The sequence below is a fragment of the Gobius niger genome, assembly GCF_951799975.1.
Source record: "Gobius niger genome assembly, chromosome: 20".
In the NCBI taxonomy this organism is placed as follows: Eukaryota; Metazoa; Chordata; class Actinopteri; order Gobiiformes; family Gobiidae; genus Gobius; species Gobius niger.
In genome coordinates this window covers 11,217,778-11,237,859 of record NC_136871.1, presented here as the reverse complement: position 1 = coordinate 11,237,859, position 20,082 = coordinate 11,217,778, and the positions used below count along the sequence as shown (strand labels likewise).

General features: G+C 42.1%; 1 protein-coding gene across 3 annotated transcripts in view; it reads left to right on the top strand.

Moving 5' to 3' along the window:
• fgd5a (FYVE, RhoGEF and PH domain containing 5a) overlaps positions 1 to 20,082 on the top strand; it is a 37,833-nt gene that overhangs the window by 16,003 nt on the left and 1,748 nt on the right. For 2 of the 3 annotated variants that reach the window (XR_013793987.1, XM_079579214.1), the window contains exons 6-19: positions 2,894 to 3,045; positions 3,330 to 3,486; positions 12,993 to 13,083; positions 13,407 to 13,457; positions 13,630 to 13,688; positions 14,312 to 14,383; positions 15,527 to 15,595; positions 18,518 to 18,601; positions 18,674 to 18,753; positions 18,828 to 18,924; positions 18,998 to 19,135; positions 19,239 to 19,341; positions 19,431 to 19,564; positions 19,921 to 20,049. Coding sequence is in view for 2 of the 3 variants with exons in the window: in XM_079579214.1 (XP_079435340.1) it covers positions 2,894 to 3,045; positions 3,330 to 3,486; positions 12,993 to 13,083; positions 13,407 to 13,457; positions 13,630 to 13,688; positions 14,312 to 14,383; positions 15,527 to 15,595; positions 18,518 to 18,601; positions 18,674 to 18,753; positions 18,828 to 18,924; positions 18,998 to 19,135; positions 19,239 to 19,341; positions 19,431 to 19,564; positions 19,921 to 20,049 (1,416 nt within the window). In the remaining variant the exon portion in view is untranslated. The remainder of the gene's footprint in view (positions 1 to 2,893; positions 3,046 to 3,329; positions 3,487 to 12,992; positions 13,084 to 13,406; positions 13,458 to 13,629; positions 13,689 to 14,311; positions 14,384 to 15,526; positions 15,596 to 18,517; positions 18,602 to 18,673; positions 18,754 to 18,827; positions 18,925 to 18,997; positions 19,136 to 19,238; positions 19,342 to 19,430; positions 19,565 to 19,920; positions 20,050 to 20,082) is intronic. The other variant, XM_079579215.1, reaches the window with a different exon arrangement.

The following is a 20,082-nucleotide window of genomic DNA, read 5'->3' as shown; positions in this document are numbered from 1 at the left end:
ATTCTAAATCTCCATGGACTTTTCGCAAAATTCAAATATGAAGAGTTCAAATGTACAACAGAGGCTAATCAGCTATGTGCTAACTATAAACCATGGCACTGAAACTGATGTTTTTTCAAGAAATACTAATACTAATGCTTAATGGCACAGCAACATTTTGATCTATACTGTTGCCATCAATACAAAACATGCGCTTCATGACCAGCTCGACCCAGAACATGCTTTTTCTGCAGTGAATGCAGTAATAAAAGAATGGATTTGGATGAGAACCTAACCTGTTTAAATTCTACTGACTTTAGTCACATCTCCATGGAGACGAGCTGGAGTCGTACCCATTCCCTGTAAAGTTATAGTCATGGCTTAGGAGAGCTGAGCCGCTCACAGCAAAAGCACATGTTTGTTTGTACATTTTTTTTATTTATTGGGTAAAATTCTATGTGGTGTGGCATTAAATATTTTTTCTTTTTTTTAATGTTTTGAATAAATCTTCAATTTAAAATTGTGTGTTTTATGGCCAAAGTCTACGGAGATTCGGAATAGGATTTTTACTTTCAGCTATTTTGTTAATTTAATGCAATAAATCTCTCAATCACACTCAAATTAGGCAACATATTTGACTCACGATGTAGTTTTTGATGTGACTACAAACTACATACAAAACGAGCATAATGTACAAACACATTTTCAGGGGGAAAACAGTGCGGTGTTAAGTGAGAGGCACAGAAGAGCTATTGTCCCATTGTTTGATAAGGAATAACAAGAATACAAAGAATTTCCAGCCCCTGTCTCCACATCGGAAGGGAGGCCCCGCTCCGACAGCTCCTCCTTTCGCAGCATCAACACACCAGCCTCTGCAAACTATCCCTTCTTGTTTGCCCTCTGTGACCTTTGAATAGATTGTATCTGCTGAGTTATGACCAAGCATGACTGGCTGCTCAACCAACTGCTCAACGCTGCAGCTTGACCTTATGTGAAGAAAACAGGGATGAAGTAAAGTGCACCAGTGATCCTCTATTACTGCCAGTGTGAGTTGCAATAGAGCCAATCTGTATCTGAGCCTCTGTATATGTGATGAATGCTCGCTCCCGTTGGGTCAATTGTTGGCTCTATGATGAACGACGAGGATCGCACTGACCACCGTCGCCGCATTACGTCGTGGGCTCTTGGGAGCGTCCCTTTAGTTTTATCGCTAAGCTTGACTTACAATTGGAATAAAATGGTCCAGGATACTCATCCCTTCCAGACAGTGAATTTATATGATGTTATATTTCCAGACAGCTTAGCCCTCAGCCTTATTTCTCATGAGTTGACAGTTCCTAACGATTCCTCAACTTTCTATTTATGTCTTTACATGCAATGTTGGAAAAGAATAGTAACACCAGCAGTATTGTTCATCATTTTCTGTCCATGGGTCTCAAGTGTTGAAAAGTGAGGGCCATTGTCATTAATAATTTAGATTTCAAAACAAAACATTGTATCCTTTAAATGATCAAAAGACCTACAAATGGCATCTAGTTTATAACTGGAAATATAAAAATATACATTATACGCTAGGAAGCAAAGAGTCCCATCTTGTGTTTCTAAACGCAGTCTGTAGTGTAACGTTTTGCGCTGAGTAGGAGCGCACTTTGAGATCTTGCAGCTCCTGGACTTGGTGCAATAAAGTGGGAAGTACGTGGGGTGAAGAAGCACCCATGGCGTATGGCGATGTTTTGTACAAAAGCCTTTGTCCTCCAACCAGACTCCATGGCCGAGAATGGGCGAGGGGAAGGGAGAGAGGTTGTGGGGAAGTGGCGGTGAACATGTGCTTTTGTTTTGGTCACATTAATGCAATTACGGCCAAGCGAGTGCCGACCCACGCCACAGCGGGACCGGCTGTGGGCTACATCTCTTTCTCTCGGGACACTAACCTTCTTGCTACCAAGCACAAGCACTAACCTTTGCGCCACAGCTCAGCTCTTCTGACCCTGGTTTGGAATAAATGAATGGAAACCAACTGGTTGAAAATGGTTGTACAGACGTAAAAGTTAGTTTAGCTCAAAAGATTTTCCTGGAAGTGCAACAGAGATCGCTTCAATTTGACCGACAAACTTCATCTAAAACACCATTTTGATTGTGTTGAACAAGGAAAAAGCCCAACTAACGTCTTCCAAAAGAATTGTCAGCAGTTTTTGTTCTGAGTATTTCGCCCTAAACTTTGAGTACAGCGCTGCATTGTGTCATTGAACGGCAAGGTCATTATGCAACAACACCTGGTGTGCGTATCATGAGCCGCCAGTGCCGCCTTTCCTGAAAGCCTGGACAGAACCCGGAGCGTTGAGGCGCAGTGTGCTGATGAAGGGAGGATGTTTAGGAGCGACTGACCTTCCTTCCTCCCATTTTTCTCGCTGTACATTCCTTGCAGCCAATCGCTTTCATTTCTACAGCTTTTTCGCCTTTATTCCTCTCCAGTTTTCTGTCTTCCGTCGTTCAGATATTATAGAGGCCCTTGAGTGATCATGCACTCTTTTCAAGCCACCTGGTATTATGCAAGAAGGAATTGGCTTTGTATATTGTAAACCTCTTTGTTGTTTGGTCCAAGTCAGGCACCTACGTATGGCTGTTTTCCGATCACTGCTATACCACTCAACATGTTTTTTTATATTCAAAACGATAGAGAACTTTCAGCTTTGAGGATACATGAATAATATATGGAAGAAAGATGATATTTCAACACAAAAAAAGAAAATAACTGTTTTCTTTTAATATCTTACTTTTCACAACCATCTGGTGCATAGAGAAAAAGGTTTCTATGAAAGTACCAAGACATGTATGAATTGTTCGACCAAAACTGGTGTCAAAATTGGTTCATCATCAAATTTATTGAAGTGTATTTTGTCTCTTTCCTGTGCAGGACTTTAGGGCGGCAGTGGCAGGTGCGGTGGGGGAGGATGGTGAGCCTGTCCTTGATGATCAGAGGCTGGGGGAGATACTGGGCGTTCTGCCCCAGGTTTATAACCTCCACAAAAGCCTCCTGTCAGAGCTGGAGGAGCGCATCAGTCAGTGGTAAGAAATAATGATCAAAGCTTAAACGGTTCATTTATGCAACACCTCATACTTTACATCCCAATTTTAGAATTTACTTTATCACACAGGCCACTCCAATTTGACTTAAATTATCCATAAACCAATATGTACACTCAAAACTCTTGTCGACTCTTGACATAAAGACCAGAGAAAAATGAAAGAATGACTTGATAATCCACGTGGAATAAATTACAAAGCTGTGCATGAAATAGCACACACTGCATTCGTGGCTGATTTCCATAAAAGCCTATGTGTTTCCACAGGGAGGACAGTCCCCGTCTGGTGGATGTGATATTGTCTCGTGGCGAGGACTTCAGAGTGTTTGACACCTACATCTCAGAGTACGACCGCAGCATGTTCCTCCTGGAGGAGAGCCGCAGGAACAGCTCTGCCTTCAACAGCATCGTCAAGAAGTTTGAGGTAATACATTTTACTGTGTGCTTGTAAATTTACTGCCTGGATTTAACTCACTGTTATGATCTGGGGTTGCTGCAGTTGGTCAGGTCTAGGTTCAGCCACACTATGTGTCCAAAGTATGAGATCAGCTGCTTAACATCCTGAATGTTCATTCAATGGATTCTTCCCTGATGGCAGTGTAGTGTAATGTGTGAGTGGATCAGGGAGCACAAGACATCATTTTCACACATGGATTGGCACCACAGAGTTCAGGCCTTAACTCCATTGAGAATCTTTGGGTTGTGCTGGAGAAGGCTTTGTGCACTGGTCACACTCTCCCATCAATACAAGATCTTGGTAAAAAAAAAATGGCAAAACTGGATCTTTGGACATTGCAGCCGCTTATTGAAACAACACCACTGCAAATGCGTGCTATAATCAAAGCTAAAGGCGCACCGACGGAATATTAGAACATAATAACAGTAATAACAGAAGTTTGTACAATTTTCATCAGAAACCTCAACCCTGTTTTTGACTAAGCCGCTCTCAGCTCAGATTTTGTCACGCAGCGTCCACAGGAGACAATGGCCTTTGTAAAGCCACTCTATCTTATTCCTCTCCATGGGACTGACCTTTCCAGTGTCATGCTCGCATACTTTATACCCACTCCTCTCTGAAATACTCATTCTTTGTCAGGCGCGGATCCCTTTATCCCCGATCCCCTCTGGAGAGCTGAGGTTGTGCACGGACATCAATCTATTCTGGTTTGGTCTCATAGTATATTCACCTACTGTCCTTAATCACCAGCTAATTATCTCGGACCGAATACACCTTGTCTAAGCCAGTTTACAGATCACCCCATCAACAAAAGTGCAGCTAATGAAAGCCAATACGAACAAAGCGGTCACTCCATAGATTTCTCATTTTCCGCCTCTTGTGTGCACTATTGATTGTGCATTCTCGGCAAGAAAACAGCTGTGTAGCATTCAGACCACTGTGACTGCTACTAGTAATTTAGTCATCATGAGACAGTGATCACTCAAAATGGTCAAACCAAATGTATTATTGTGGCAGTATCGCTCGCTCGGTGTAATCTGATTTGCTGCGAGTGGCTGACACAGTGGTTCCAGGCGTTTCTGGTGTGATAAGGAAAGCAAACGGACAAGGCTCCAAGTGTGTGCACTCATGAATATGCAACAGCAGCTGCCCCGTTCCACCCCACAAAATAGAGGAGAAAAAACTTCCCCGCTGTGGGGTTTTAGAAGAAATAATGTAAATAGATGGGCTGCATGGAGACTATGGAGATGGGAACCATAGCTAAGTTGAAGATGCTTTTCTTGTGGTTTCAAGAAAGTTTCGTTCCCCTCCATTTCTCCCTACTTACTGTGTAATATTGTCGACTTGAGTGGGTGGATTGAGTTGAGGTTGTTTCGCTTCTATCTCCAGATGATTCTTCTTGCTCTTGTCAAATGTAAAGCGCAGCAGTTTTAAAATGGTTGTGATCTTTGTGGATATGTTGTCTAGAGGTCGACGGACATATGGGTCTTATATGTGGGACTTTGTATACTGTATATCGGCCGATATCATGCAGGTTAAAGGCAGATATCTCCAGGACCGAAAGTGATAGCGACTTCCCGTTTTCATTGGAAAGAGTTCAGTCACTGCTTTAAAATGAACCCTCCCACTCCATAGGCCTCAGGGGAGCTGAGAAACATCACAGTGAAAATCAGTCACAAGTTCGCACACCTGTTACCATGTTACACCATGTTACAGACTTAAAGGAACAGGCCACCGTTTTTCCATACTGAGATATGTTCTTACCTGAGCTTAGACGAGTTGATACGTACCTGTCTGGTCTTTTTGTGTGTCCGTGGAAGACCTTGGATGCTTCTAACTTCACTCCGTTTGGAGCTATAAGAACATGCTGGGAGAGACCAAATTCTATTAACATCTTTGGTCTTTTTGCATGACTGAGGGCACACAGTTCTTCCATACTGTGATATGTTCTTTCCTGAGCTTAGACGAGTTGATACGTACCTGACTGTCTGGTCTTTGTGCATGCACATGGAAGAGCATGGTAGCTTACAACTTCTCCCCCGTTTGGAGCTATTGGAATATGCTGGGAGAGGCATAATGCTTACAACATGTTTGGTCATCTTGCATGACTGAGGGCACGCACAAAGACCAGACAGGTACATATCTCAGTATGTAAAAACGGTGGCCTGTTCCTTTAAGAGATAGATTTACCTTCTTTTTTTTTTTTATCTGCTGATTTGTGTCTTTCAAATGAGCTCCCTCTATAGTACCTACTAAACATGAATGCCCTGAATAAATCAGCTCATGCCCCTCACACAGCGCCCCCTGCGGTCACAGTTCAACATTGACACATTTTACAGTTAAGAACAGGGGTGTCCAAACCTTTTTCATCCAGAGCCGCAGATTTAAGTTTATACAGCATTAAGGGCCACAAATTGGTAGTCAGTACGAAGAAACCTTTAACTGGGTGCATTTAAGAGAGTTATTAACAGTGTTCCACACCTTCATTTAGACTTTGAAGATTAATGCAGCTCAGAATTATTAAATGTGCAGTAAAAAGTACCATCTCTGGCAGCGTGGGACAATTTAACAAGAAGCTTGATGGCCACCAAAAAAAATTCTAAGGGCTGCATTTGGCCCCCGGGCCACACTTTGGGCGCCACTGGTTTAGAAGCTTCATACACAGGATTAGAGACAAAAAATGTTTAAAAATTGACCAAAAACATTGACCTGGCATATCGGCATATTATCGACTCATATTAGTCGACTTCAGTCCAATCCACGTTTATTTGTCTAGCACATTTTACCGACAAAGTCTCCAAAGTGCTGCACAGAATACAAATTAGCACTAATTACAAAAAATGATAATAGTAAATAGTACATCAATAGTAAGTACACTTAGGCTCAGAGGGCTCCGTAGAAAAATAAAAGTAATTAAAGCGGGCATGAAAACTTTCTGAACCCACTGGAACATTAAACTGAAGTCCACTTATTAAAACAGAGCTGAAGCTGGTAGCATTACTGTAACCGCATAGCGCTTTGAGTATGCAGTCATTGAACACATTGTCCTCTATAGCGGCCCCTTTTCGCGATTCATAAATTTATAATTGCCATTGCCATTAATGGGCCTATTTGGGCGACAAGCATTAAGGACACAGTGTTTATTGGTTTTGGTTAAATGTGCATAAAGAAACGGCTATATATCGCCCATTAGGCGACTACCAAGGGTCCTATCCACCACTCTGTTGTTTGCTGAGACTTAGAAGGATGATGAATGCTGCTGTTGCGTGGAAATAGTGCCTTGGGAGTGCGACGTCTGTGTGACCCTGTTGTAATGAGGCAGAAGGAGGGTCGGGGTAGAGCAGAGGTTATAGGAGACTCTGTACCTACCTCTCAGGTCATTTGTCTGAGGGGACTGGCCCGCACATCTTTCTTTTTGTGTTGAAAGATTTGCAGTGAATAAATATAAATGTGTTAATCTTAATAATATGGCTGCTTCAACAGGGTGACATCATATTGATGAAGCAGTCGACTGGAGCCTTTATTTTAAAGGAACAGGCCAACATTTTTCCATGCTGAGATTTGTTTTGAGCGCACGCACAAAAACCAGACAGGTACATATCGACTCGTCTAAGCTCAGGTAAGAACATATCTCAGTATGGACAAACGGTGGCCTCTTCCTTTATAGTAATATTGTGACGGCACAAATGGGGATGATGATGGGGTACCTTGAGGGTCGTCTCTTGATTTTGAGCTATAGGTTTATGGTCAGGAGGGGCCAATTGTACATGTTTTTTGCGGTTGAATGAGGAAACCATAGGACATGGAGGTAACTCTCCCAGACACAGCGAGAACATCCAAACTGCAACCTTGACGCAGCAGAGCCCTTCTTGCTAAGTGCTAACCACTCAGCCATTGCGCCGCCAATGAACATGGCAGATTTGTAGACCCAATCAAGAAGCAATAATAACGCTTGGGGATTTTCTGTTTGGATAATTCTTTTAACTTTTCTTTTAGTCCATTATTCATTCAGCCGGTAGACTGGTGCTTAAGTTTCTTCTCTTTCTGATTTCGCACCAACCTGCCCAAGGACGTAGTGATAATTGAACTACAATCCAATTACCAGTTTTTCCTTTAAAACTTGTGCTGTTCTCATGAAACACATCAATAAATCTTTACTAAACTATAGCCTGGAGGGGAAATATTTATATTTTAGCCAAGCAGCAAAACTTGATGCAAAATGTGATTAAATGCAACGTTGCCCGGTAAAAGTTTCCTAGTTTCTTCCCAACAGAGCTGCTCTTCCTGGTCTTTTGCCACAAGCCAAAGTCCTGCAATAAGTGGTCATAATCTCATTGTGGATGTTGCCGTGACAGTGATGAAGTAGCGGCGTACCATGATCAGATCAGCGCTAGACCTTTATAATATTAACACCTCCTCTCCGCAGCCGCTCGCTCGTTCACCAAACTGTCTGTAAACATTGCGGGCTCCTTTTCAAATCCTTCTGCAACCCAATTTACACCGAGTATCAGTGTCATTGGTTGTAAACACGCACATGTACAACCGCTTTCGAACGTGGATTGTGGGTTCCAGGCCATATTGCTCAATGTGAGTTTTACTTTTTCATGCCAACTAGTTTTTATTACAATATTACATACAACACACAAATGGAATCACGAAGAAGAAGCTAACAGGCTAACTGGCAAAGCTAACTGTGCTCTAGCGCCACTTAAACAGTATTTACAGCCATGTTTGAGTGAAAAAAATAATCTCCATTGTGTAATTGGATGTACAATATCCCTCTCTCTCTTTGTCTTTTCTGTCAGCGTAGTATTTACTCTCACGGACAATTAATGAGTAAAAAAACGTAATATGCTACGACACCTGCAGTGGCGCTTATGGCCTCCAGGGGCATGAGTTACTTATTACTGCTTTAACCAAGCTGACTCGTGTCGTGTGCTCTGCTATTATGCCTTTCTCTTGTGTTTGTTTGATGAGGTATAGCTAAATGAAAATGACATGAAAAGAAAACAGAAAAAAAAAAATCGTTTTACAAGTATGAACCAGTAACAAGCCCTTCTCATAAAGACTTCCAAATCTCCACTCTAGTCTTATTATTATTAGTCCAGCAAATTTCATATTCATGTCATGGTGTGTTTGCGCAAATCCTCGTGTGCCGTCTCTGAGGCGTGCAGCCCAAGAGAAGACGGACAGAGAGTGATCAGGGAGAGAGAGCGCAATGGAGTGACTCTCTTGTCAAGGCAGCTGGGCAATGAGGCAGACACAAGCTAATTAGACAAGCAGTCTCCTTTACAACTCCCCAATTAGATCACTTGTGCGCACAGGCAGCAAATCAACTGGCCGTGGCACGAGAGTGAGAGGTTTGCTGGTGTTTTTTTTGTGTGTTTTTTTTCCATTTGGCTCACTCATCCGAATATGCCACATGGAATATGACCGTCTCTGGCACGAAGCCCCAGAGAGAGATGCTTCCCCTGAACAAGTGTCAATTGCATGACAATTCAGGGCCGACCCGAGAGACATCTGCAAGCCAAGAGAGTTTAACAACGAAGTGCTGCTTGGTTGTAGGCGAGGGCTGCTGTACGCAATGCATCATGTGAGGTTTAAGGTACAAAGAGGAAATAATAAAACATTTGGCAGCGTTGCAGCTTAGTGTGGTCATGAAAACGGTTACTTGTTCGTGGTGGCAGTACATTTTATGAACTACTCTGTAAAGCAAGTTATGTTGACTCTGGATATCAGTAAGGATCACTTATTTCAATGTTATTATTAGTTTAAGAAATTCAGAATACTTGCCTAAAATGTATTTAGTAATATGAATACACTTGACTTTGTTTAATCAGAGCACTGTATCCTGAATACTTGGAATACTTTCATGTTGATTTTCGTTATATATTAAACTTTATTTTACCCTACCTTGATACATTGTACCCAACTAAATTTAGTACAATGTAATGTGCTATGTAACAATGTGCAATAACGTGTACCTATGCAGTACATGGAATAATGTGTTTTAGTACTTTGGAGGTACATAATGTTATAAGACATAAGACCCTTAGGGTTAGGACTTAAGGGTCTTATGTCTTATTACATTATGTACCACCAAAATACTAATACACATTATTCCATTGTGTATCTAACGTGTAGGTACAAGTTATTACACAGTATTACAGAGCACATTGTTCTGTGTTCAGTGTTACCAAAATGGTAATTTATTTATTTTGATGTTGCTTTTCCGGCACGTTTTTGTCACTCTTTCGACGCTTTTTTGTCACATATTTGTTGCGTTTCCGTCCTCGTTATTTGGACGAGGAGGAAATGTGCTCTGTTCAGGCGGGGGTAAGAGGTTAAAAACATGTTCAGACAACACTTTTACTCACCTGTTATGAACTCAAATATCACTAATTTGGAATGGAAAAAAGCACTTTGCAAAAGCCCACAGTCTTTAAACCTTTCCCCGGCAAATTTGATATTTTCTTTCATATTAATGTTATGATTATGAAACTGAAATGAAGTGACTGAATACTGTGATGTATTCCTTTGATTTAAGAAAGTAACTGTATTCTAAACAATCTCAAATGAAAGAGTAACTGTACCTGAATACAGTTACCCCGAAGGATTATTATGAATGCATGTATTAAATTACTACCCAACACTGGCCACAATACCTCATAGGTCACATAAAGGACATAAATTAAAAGTTGACACATTTTTAGAAATACAGCACGATAACTTAAAAATCTGCCCATAAAACACAAAACGCAAAATTTTATGAAAAAAAAAAAATGATTTAGTAAAGTATAGCATTAATATTGTATCATATCACTGAGCCCTATTAAACATGCAATGATAAATATGATGATCAAGAGGCCAAGACTTTTTCTTTCATTCATGTATCTGTAAGAACATGATTAAATTTGGGAAATCATAATCACTGATGGACAATCATTTAAAATGAGATGATGCTGATGATTTTACTGCTGTGGTAAACTATAAAATTCAACCAATATGCTCCTCAAGCACCCTTTTATTGCTGTGAAAGTGGAGCCTGAAAAACAAAGTCTAAAATAAATGACTCTCTCAATCGCTCTGACCATAACCAATCATCTGTACTTTTAATTTATTTCCAGTTAATTAACCAGATGAATATAATTGTGTGGGTTTTTCTAATTAAGCGCTGTGGTCTGGTGGAGAGCGAGTGGCTAGTCCTCCCCTGCATGTCTAACCATGAAAACGCACCAACCGCCCATGCTCTGTGAGTGTGGGGGGTTGTGTCGTAAATAAGATGAAGACGGTGTTTCCCGCAGGGTGCTATCTGTGCAGCTCTAATGAAAGACTCCTCTTTATTGGGTTAGAAAGACCTTGTGTGCTCCGTGCATAGGCCCAATGAGTGTTTGCGATCTCTTAAAGGCCTCTGCGTGTCATGAGTTGTGTGGTTTTCTGTGTCTTTTATTAATTTAAAAAAAAAATTTACTTTAACAAATGCTTGTATTTGGGCCCATTTAGTTGGAATATTTCTTTAGTTTATTCATTAATCAACATCTCTATAAAGCTAGTTTTCGACCATAGTTCCTGGGCAAGGTGTAGATTGAACACACCAAAACAGCAAACCTATGTATTAAAGCTGGAGTACCTGACTTTTTGTTGTTGTAGAGTTAATGTTTTTGAAGGCTTTCATTCATCCAGGAAGTATCCATCGTAGAAAAGGTAGCACCGAAAGAGCTAGAAGAAGAAGATGCTTCTCTGACTAGAAGGGAAATGTAAAGTAAATGTATTTTTGCCACCGCAGAGTATGTTAAAAAACAACAGAAGTTACCTCACAGGGCTGCACCGAACATTAAGACAATAAAACAGAGCAATAAATATGACAATGTAAAGTTCAGGTGAATGAAGTATCCAGGCAAACATAATGTCCAATAAGCGTCAGCAGCACCCGTCCTTAGACTCTCCAGCACAGCAAGGAAAAACTCAAAAACCCGGCGGGAGAAAAGAGAAACCTTGAGGAGAACCACAGAAGGAGCGATCCCCTCCCATGGACGGACAGGCTATAGAGACCCAGGACCGAAGGATCCCTCAGCAGACGGGCCGTGATCACAGACCGTCCAGTCCTCAGGTTCCAGAATGCAGGGTTCCTCCATTCAGCCGGGTTCCTCCGTTCGATCTAGACAGGCACTCCCAAGGGGGAGTGGGACAGGAGACACCAAGTGAATAGTGATGAACAGACTACAGATAAATTACATTTTGTATCATAATAAGACAAAGTCTGTAGTAAGAAGAAGAGGATAGCGCTCAGTGGACCGTACTTCCCACAGCAGTGTTCCTCCTAAGGCAGCTTTACTTCAGGCTGTATGTACAAATGGTAAAATGGACTCAACTTATATAGCGCTTTTCTACCTTCATTAGGCCCAAAGCGCTTTACAGCAAGGAACCAATCACCCATCCACACTCTCGTTCATACATCAATGTACGCAGACACTGGAGGACAAAGGTGGGTGAAGTGTCTTGTTCAAGGACACAACATGCACCTTGAGGAAATGGGATTCGAACCCCCGAATGATACTGATACAAGTGCATGAAATGAGCACACAGTATAATTAATTAACTTGAACAATTCAGATGTGCAGGAGGGATTATGGGAGCTAGAAACAAGTTTGGACCAAAACTTTAATTTTCACAGTTTGAACAGGAAAAATCTTGCTGCATCACTTTGGAAAGCATCTTGTTCATGGAATCTCGCAAAATATACTTCCTGACCAAAAAAAAGGTCACATGCTCTAATATTTCATTGCATTACAGCACTTTCACTCTGGCATTGTTTCAATAAGCTTCTGCAATGTCAAAAGATCCATTACATTTTCACCAAGATCTTGTATTGATGATGGGAGAGTGCGACCACTGCTCATCTTGGAATAAGCCTGTGCCATCAGGGAAGAAAAAATCCACTGATGGAATAACCTGGATATTCAGGTCCAGCTCATCTCATTCTGTGTTGCTGAACCTAGTCCTGACCAACAGCAGCAGCCCCAGATCAGACCAGTTAGTTAAATCCAAGTGGTGACTTTATTTTATTCAGGCAATACATGTGGGTGACGTGGGGGAGTATTGCAGTCCCCTGTGTTCGAGGGCACAATTTAGTCTCCATCTTCTTCTCCTCGAGGCATAAAAAGCTGTCAAAGACAATTACATCCTGATTGATTTTGGCCCCTTCTTGATTGGGCCCATCTCTAAACCCTTTCACCTCCAAGCAGAAGCAGAATGGTGGTTAAGCCGCCTCTTTTGTGCGCTGAAAGGTGTGTGAAGGTTACTCACGACTATCTGTGACTCCCTTGTTCTCTGGTGACCTTGACTTGAAGTGGCCTATTCAGCAAAAGTCCTTGAGAAGGAGGTTGAGGATCGCAGGAATTCGGTAGAGGTTTGACGTGGACTAAAAGGCACACGGAGAATGATTAAACCAATTTGTGTATTGATGATTACAGACTGGAGGAGCGGAGGAAGCCGAGGTCCCACTGAAACACCAGCTGCTGCAGGTTATAGTGAGGGTGCTCCAGTACCGCATGCTCCTGACAGGTACTCACTACACTTATGTAAAAACAAATGTATTATTGAAGATAATAAGATAAAGAAACATCCCTTAACCATCCCTAGTTTAAGCCCTTTTAGCATAAGAATCTTTTATGTTAGTGTTTTTTTTTTTTTGTTTCAATGCGTATTTACCTATATGTGAAGTATTATCTCTACTCTGCTACATCCAAATCATGTCTGGATGGCTCTCAGCTACCAAGAAGAGATAGCTTCAGGAGGCGTGTTACAAAGTTCAAATTATAGCATGTGTTTGATTTTTTCCAATGCTGCTGTGACGCTTATGGACTTTATTTTTTGACCGTTTACAGATTACCTAAACAACCTTTCTCCAGACTCTAAAGAATACGAAGACACTCAAGGTACTCTGTCCAAAATATCCCTCTGTCCCCGGATAAACAGCAAGATTTATCGCGCAAGCTCCAGCTGGAAGGCATTCTTCAGGCCCCAGTTGTTAGGCTACAGTCACTGAGTGTGACTTTGGTGTTTGCCTGTGCATAAATTTGTTTCTTTGTTTGTCTGCTTGTTTTGCAGCTGCCTTGGTGACCGTGTCAGAAGTGGCTGACGAAGCCAACGACAATCTCAAACAGGGGGTGAGTTCAATGCGGATCCGCTCCACACTTGGACGTTTATTCTCGCTGACACGAATCCATTCCTGTGCAATGAAGTATCCGTTTGAGAGGTTCAAAATGAGGCATGTCTGAGTTGGACAGCTGAGCCCTTCCTCTCTTGTCTCAAAAACGTGCACGCTGAAGGAGAGGTCTCTTCCTCTTCCAGCGCGGCCTCCGCAGCTTGTCGATTACCGGGAGGGGCGAGGAGAGTTGATGTCATGACAGTCCCAGGTGTATCATCATTACAAAGGGAGCACTGTAAGGGTGTGCGCTCCTCAGACTCCCCTCAAACACCAGCAGCTCTCAAACACACACACACACACACACACACACACCCTCCTTCCCCCTTAGCTAGCGCCAACACCCCCCTGTGCCACACTTTGGCTCTCCTCCTCCTGTTTGTCACACTCTCCGAGCACATGCCCCGACAACTGCCCCAAACCGACAGCGGAAACACAAGCTCCCTCTATCTCCTCTGCCCATTCACTTCTCACTATCGCCTCCCTTTCCGGAAAACCTCCTTTTCATTCACTAGCAGACAGGACACTTTCAATTGTTTGCTCGTCTCGCTGTCTCTGCCTGATCGCTATGTCCTGTCCCACCAGGAGAACCTGCTGCGCCTGGTCCACATTGAGTTCAGTGTGAAAGGAAAGAGGGATCTTCTCAAACCAGGAAGGGTGAGCGCGGGGCCTTTTTTTATCTCACATTTGCTAATAATTTATAGTTGTTTAGAACGTTAGGACTCATTGTATTATATCAGGTAAGATACTGTTTTGATGGTGGACTTTTTATATTAAAGGGACTTGACGGTAAAAATGTTAAAATTATGTATTTTCCCCCTCCTTATGTGTCGAATGAGCCCAGACCTATTCACCACAACTGCCTCTAAAATCCTGCACTGTCACTCAAAACGTTGTTAATTAGCCCATGCCGTCATGCACAAGCTTAATATAGAAATTGCAGTTACGCGTATGGCCTCAGGTGGCGGTAGTGAGTACAAAAATGACAACTAGTCCCTTTAAAGCAGTACTAAGCAACTTGTTTACCTTAATATATCCTTTTCGTAGTCCCTCTGGGGGTATCACGAAGAAGAAGCTAACAGGCTAATGGGCAAAGCTAGCTGCGGGCTAGCGCCACTTAAACAGTATTTACAGCCAAGTTTGAGTGAAAAAAATGATCTCCATTGTGTCATTGGATGTACAATATCCCGCTCTCCGTTTTCCTTTTCTGTCAGCGTAGTATTTACTCTCACGAACGATTAATGAGTAAAAAAACGCAACTTGCTACGACACCTGCAGTGGCGCTTAGTGCCTCTAGGGGCAAGAGTTCCTTAATGCTACTTTAAAGTCTTGTCTTGTTCTGTCTGACTTTTTGAGTCTTACAAAGCTGTTGTAAAGAATTACATCTGGAAACAAATCCAGGGGTCGTGCATGTCTGGAGTGTTGTTTTGTGTTGTTTGCACATTTTTCAGTGTTTCTCCATGTTCGATCAACATCACACAGAGTAACCCAAGAAGTTCTCTAAGACACCATCACCAAACTCGTTCTGATCCTGTCTCTTCCAATGACACTTTTCTTGGTATTGAACGACTTCCCGTTTCCATGCAGCAATACAAGCGGTGCGCCCTCTGCTGGTGAATTGCATAACAGCATTTTTTAACATCAGAACTTATAGGGGTAGTTTCTAGACACATCAATATAAGTCATACTACAAAAGTATCAAGTCTGGAGGATCCTAAACACATTTAAAAAAGGCTAGAATAAAGCTTGATAATGGACCTTTACAGGAAATCTGATTGCTTTGTTCTTCTCTGTTGACAGATGTTTGTCAAAGAAGGAACGCTGATGAAGGTTTCGAGAAAAAGCAGACAACCACGGCATTTGTTTCTGGTAAGTTTGCTAACAACTTAAGAGCGAATTGATTCATTTAGATTCCTATTCATTTATCTAAAAAGGAATAGTGCATATTTAATTGAAGGTAATTGTGTACTTAGGCCAATAGTCCCATAGCTAGCTGTAAAAAGGCACCCAAAATGATCACCGACATAACATTTCTAAGATAATATACTTAGTGTGGACAATAGAGTGAATATAGCCTCATACTGTTTTGCACAACTCATCACAATTGCAGGGAGAGAGAGGCTACAGATGAGAACCGCTGCCATTTACTTACACTGGAGTCTAATTAACACTTTGCAATTTGTGTGATCCTCACAGTTTGCATGTTTGAATAAGCTCTCGTCCTGTGTCTTCGTTGAGGTGTCAGGCGGTTTCCTGGCAACCTCAAGGTGATGCTTTTGGGTAGAATTAATCAACATATAATTAACTTCCTCTATTTGAATGATTTAATGAAGTTAACAATGTGGTCCATGCCAAAGTTGTCGTATTATTTGGCTGCACATAGCAGTCATTTCTCCTATAGCTTTCTGTTGCTGCTTTTTCAGCAAAAAAAAAAATCATCATACTCACTCCTTTTTTCGCTGATGTACCCCAGAGTTTATAGACACATGCCCCGGGATCGGTCGTATGTTTGTAAAGGGCTAGTGGCAAAAGATTGCAACATTGGGGCGACAACAAAGATTACACGATTGTTGAAAACATGAGGGAATGTTGGGCGTGGGTCAGTCTGGGAGGTAGTGGAGGTTGGAGAGGGCGCAGGGCCAAGGTCTCCTCTATGCACCACACCCGTCGAGCCTACAGGGCCTGCCTCCCGCCTCTCTCCTCCCAGGATTTGTTTTCCAGGGCCCCACTTCCTCACAGGATGTTTGGTGTGGGTCAGTGGATGCCGGCTTCCTGTGTATGGGGAGGGGACTGACAGCAAAGTGAAGGCCAGACACCCTTTTGAACAGGGGGAGAAGGCGCAGTGTTCAATGAAAACTTGAATTAAAGAAGTATGCACATAACTGAGTAAAATCGCAATTGTAATGTTCTGCAAAAGCGTATCAAGATAAAGACCCCTGCCCGTCTCTCATACTCTCATAGATGATGTAAATGAGTTAGACATGGTTCAAAATCAGCAGATATATTACTACAATTTCCTGTGACTTTGAAATACATTTGGAGCATTTATTATTTTTATATTTTCTTCTCCCCATAGCCAGGAAATGCTTTTTTATTTGGTTATCTTTTATCTGAAGATTGGATTGCGGGTTCGCTGTTTGGTACTTTCAGGTTATTATAGTTATTTGCTCCCATAGAGTGGAAGGCTTCACTGGGTCAGTTGTTATTTATGGGCTTTTATAGAAAGACAATCCAAGCAGCATTGAAGATTAATGCCATCAGTCAGCCTTGTGACAGACAGAAGCACAGTGGCACCTGCTTGCACTCATAGTTCGAGAAAGGGCTGGTGAAATGAGGGAGATGAAGGGGATAGGAACTGTGATAGTGGATCTTCTGTGGAGAGGGGGAAATTGCCTCTTGTGCCCTGGGATTGTGGAGGCCTGTGCTGAGTCAAGGACGTTCTTACAGTGCATTAGTTTGGACTCTGTGGCTTCCTAGAAAGAAATCCTGGGCAAATGAGTATGTTTGGGTGGAGTGGAATAGTTGTGGTGCAGCACAGTCCACACAGTCCTGGTTCTCAGTGCAGCCTGAGCAGCTCAGAGAGCAGGGGAGGCCTGAACCCGGAGCAGGGCGGAGAATTCCTGGATGCCGTCTTTACGGACCCAGCGGATGTTTAGAGCACACACATTAGGTGTGACCAGTGATGTCACCTCTTTTGTCTGGGAAGAAAAGAAATGCCTCTGGTACACAATAGCCTCTCTGTATTTTATAAAGACTTAAATACTTTTCGTTTGACAAGCAAATAAACACATTCAATGCCTCATTTTTTTTCTGTGTTCACATGGGAAAAGTCCGGTTCAGACAGGTCACTCAAATGTGCAAAAGAAAATCACTGTAGTCAAGTCCAGTGAGTTTGCCAAGACCAAGAAAATAGATATAAACAACTGTGTGCAAAAAAAGCAGAGTTGACTGACTTAATATTAGCAACATGCTGTATATAGCATAACATTTCTACTACAAAAGTGTTCCCTGACCGGGAATCGAACCCGGGCCGCGGCGGTGAGAGCGCCGAATCCTAACCACTAGACCACCAGGGAGATGATTGTGCAGTCATGTCATCATCAGCATGTCTCAGCTGAATGTCTGGGATGATTTGTGACAAATGATATGAAGACTGCAATGTGTGGCACATATCAGCCGCTAGAGGGCACTGCTACCACTCTGCTACCTACTTGCCCATGCAGTAGACTGCTGTCACATGTAAAGGATTGTTTCCCCCTGCTCACTAAGAGGACTGAGAAGACTGGACTGATGCATAAATGTTCGAACCAGCAAGCCCAAGGGTTCAAGGACTAGAGGAGCTCAGAACGGGAACTATCAGATCCCGAAACGAAACACTTCATTTGGACAATCAGCTTTCTCTGTACAAGGCACTAAAGCCTGGAACTGTTTACCCACAGACCTGAAGGGAGAGTCAAACTGGGTCCTTTTCAAACACAAACTTAAAGACTTTTTAATCAGAGGTCAGAAATGTGACCACTGACCGTCTGCTCTGCTGTGTTTATATAGTGTTGTGCTGTATTATATGTGTTTTAACTATGTATTGTTTAATTTTTCTGTAAAGGCCCAACTGGGGACGGACATTGAGAATTAGCTTTGGCTAAAATGTTGTAGTATGTAACATGAGTTTATGTGACATACTTGTCCCTATTCAAATAAACTTAAATAAAAATAAATAAAGAAGAAGAAACCGGGAGATGAATGTATATTTAATTGAATTCTACACATTTTTTCTCGTCTCTTTTTCATCAGATGAATGACATAATGCTGTACACTTACCCTCAGCAAGATGGCAAATACAGACTCAAGAACACTTTATCACTTTCAGGAATGAAGGTAAATGATTTTGTACCTATTTTTCTCTTATAATGAATTTCTATTGAGTAAATCTTATTGTTGTCACATCAGGTGAGTAAACCAGCACTGGATAATGTGCAGAACTGTCTTCGGATTGAGGTGTCGGACATCACCATAACTCTGTCTGCCAGGTAGCTGAGAACTAATATACTGTAGAAAGAATATGGAAGAATAACTGAATTCTAATTTAATTAACAAATTACAGTTCGATTGGTGAGAGAGAAGACTGGTTTCACACACTTAGCCGGGCCATAGCAGATCATGCAGCAGGACTCTGCACATTTGGTGGACCCTGCAGTGAGGTGAGTAAAATGGTGATTTTAAATCCAGAGTGAGAGCAAAATGCACTCATGTTTGTTTCTGATCATATTCAAGGCTCGTGAAAAACTGTGGATGGCCCTCGGGGAAGCTGCTCCTGTTTTGGTGCCAGTGTCCCATGTAATGATGTGCATGAACTGTACCTCAGACTTTAGCCTCACACTGAGAAGGCACCACTGCAACGCCTGTGGCAAGGTCAGGCATAACCTTTGTTTCATCATCATTTCTTTACATTTCACAAGGCATCTGTTCAACCCTTTTTCCTCAATATTACAAATTAAACTTCTGTTTTGATCAGGTGGTGTGTCGGGCTTGTTCCCGTAACAGATACCCACTCAAGTACCTCAAGGACCGAATGGCCAAAGTGTGTGACCACTGCTATACAGAACTCAGGAAAAGAGGTAATATTTTACTATACACTGTAATTGTTTTGCCAAATTAGAGAAAACATGAGAGCAATGATTCAGATGATAAAAGTGTTTGTGTGTAGGAGGTAGTGTTTCTGGAGCATGTGGAAACTCAAGCCCTCGCACTCAGCGAGCCAGTCGTCCACTGTCTGCCGTCTTCCAGAGTCTACAGCCTCCCAGTCTGTGGAAGACGAGGAAGAGCATATCTCTCAACCAGGTACAGTGTCTTTCTGCAAGTCGTTTTTCTGTTTGATTAAAGTCATCCCAGATTTCTTCTGTTGGTCGTGCTCTTTTTAAGGTAATGATGTTGTTGTTTCACAAACTTTTATTTGCATAATGTATTGACAATAATGACAAGAGTATGGAGTATATATTGTACTAATAATGAGAATCACATAGTGCTCTCGAAGTGACCAGACTGTTCCAGAATTATGCAGTTGGTGCAACATGTAAAATATGCATACTACTTGATAACATAGATTTACAAACATACATTCAAAAATACGATTGAATTTATGGTTTGTGTGTTCTGTTTTATTTTAAGACATTTCCCATGTGAAACATGCATTTCAGGTATCTCTTGGAGTTGAGGGCTCCACTATGAGTGGAAGCCTGCATCGAAGAAAGAAAAGCAAGAGGAAGTGGAAACGTCTGTGGTTTCTCCTCAAAGACAAGGTGCTCTACACCTTCACAGCCCGTGAGGTGAGGGGGCACAGAGTCTCCCACACCAACTAT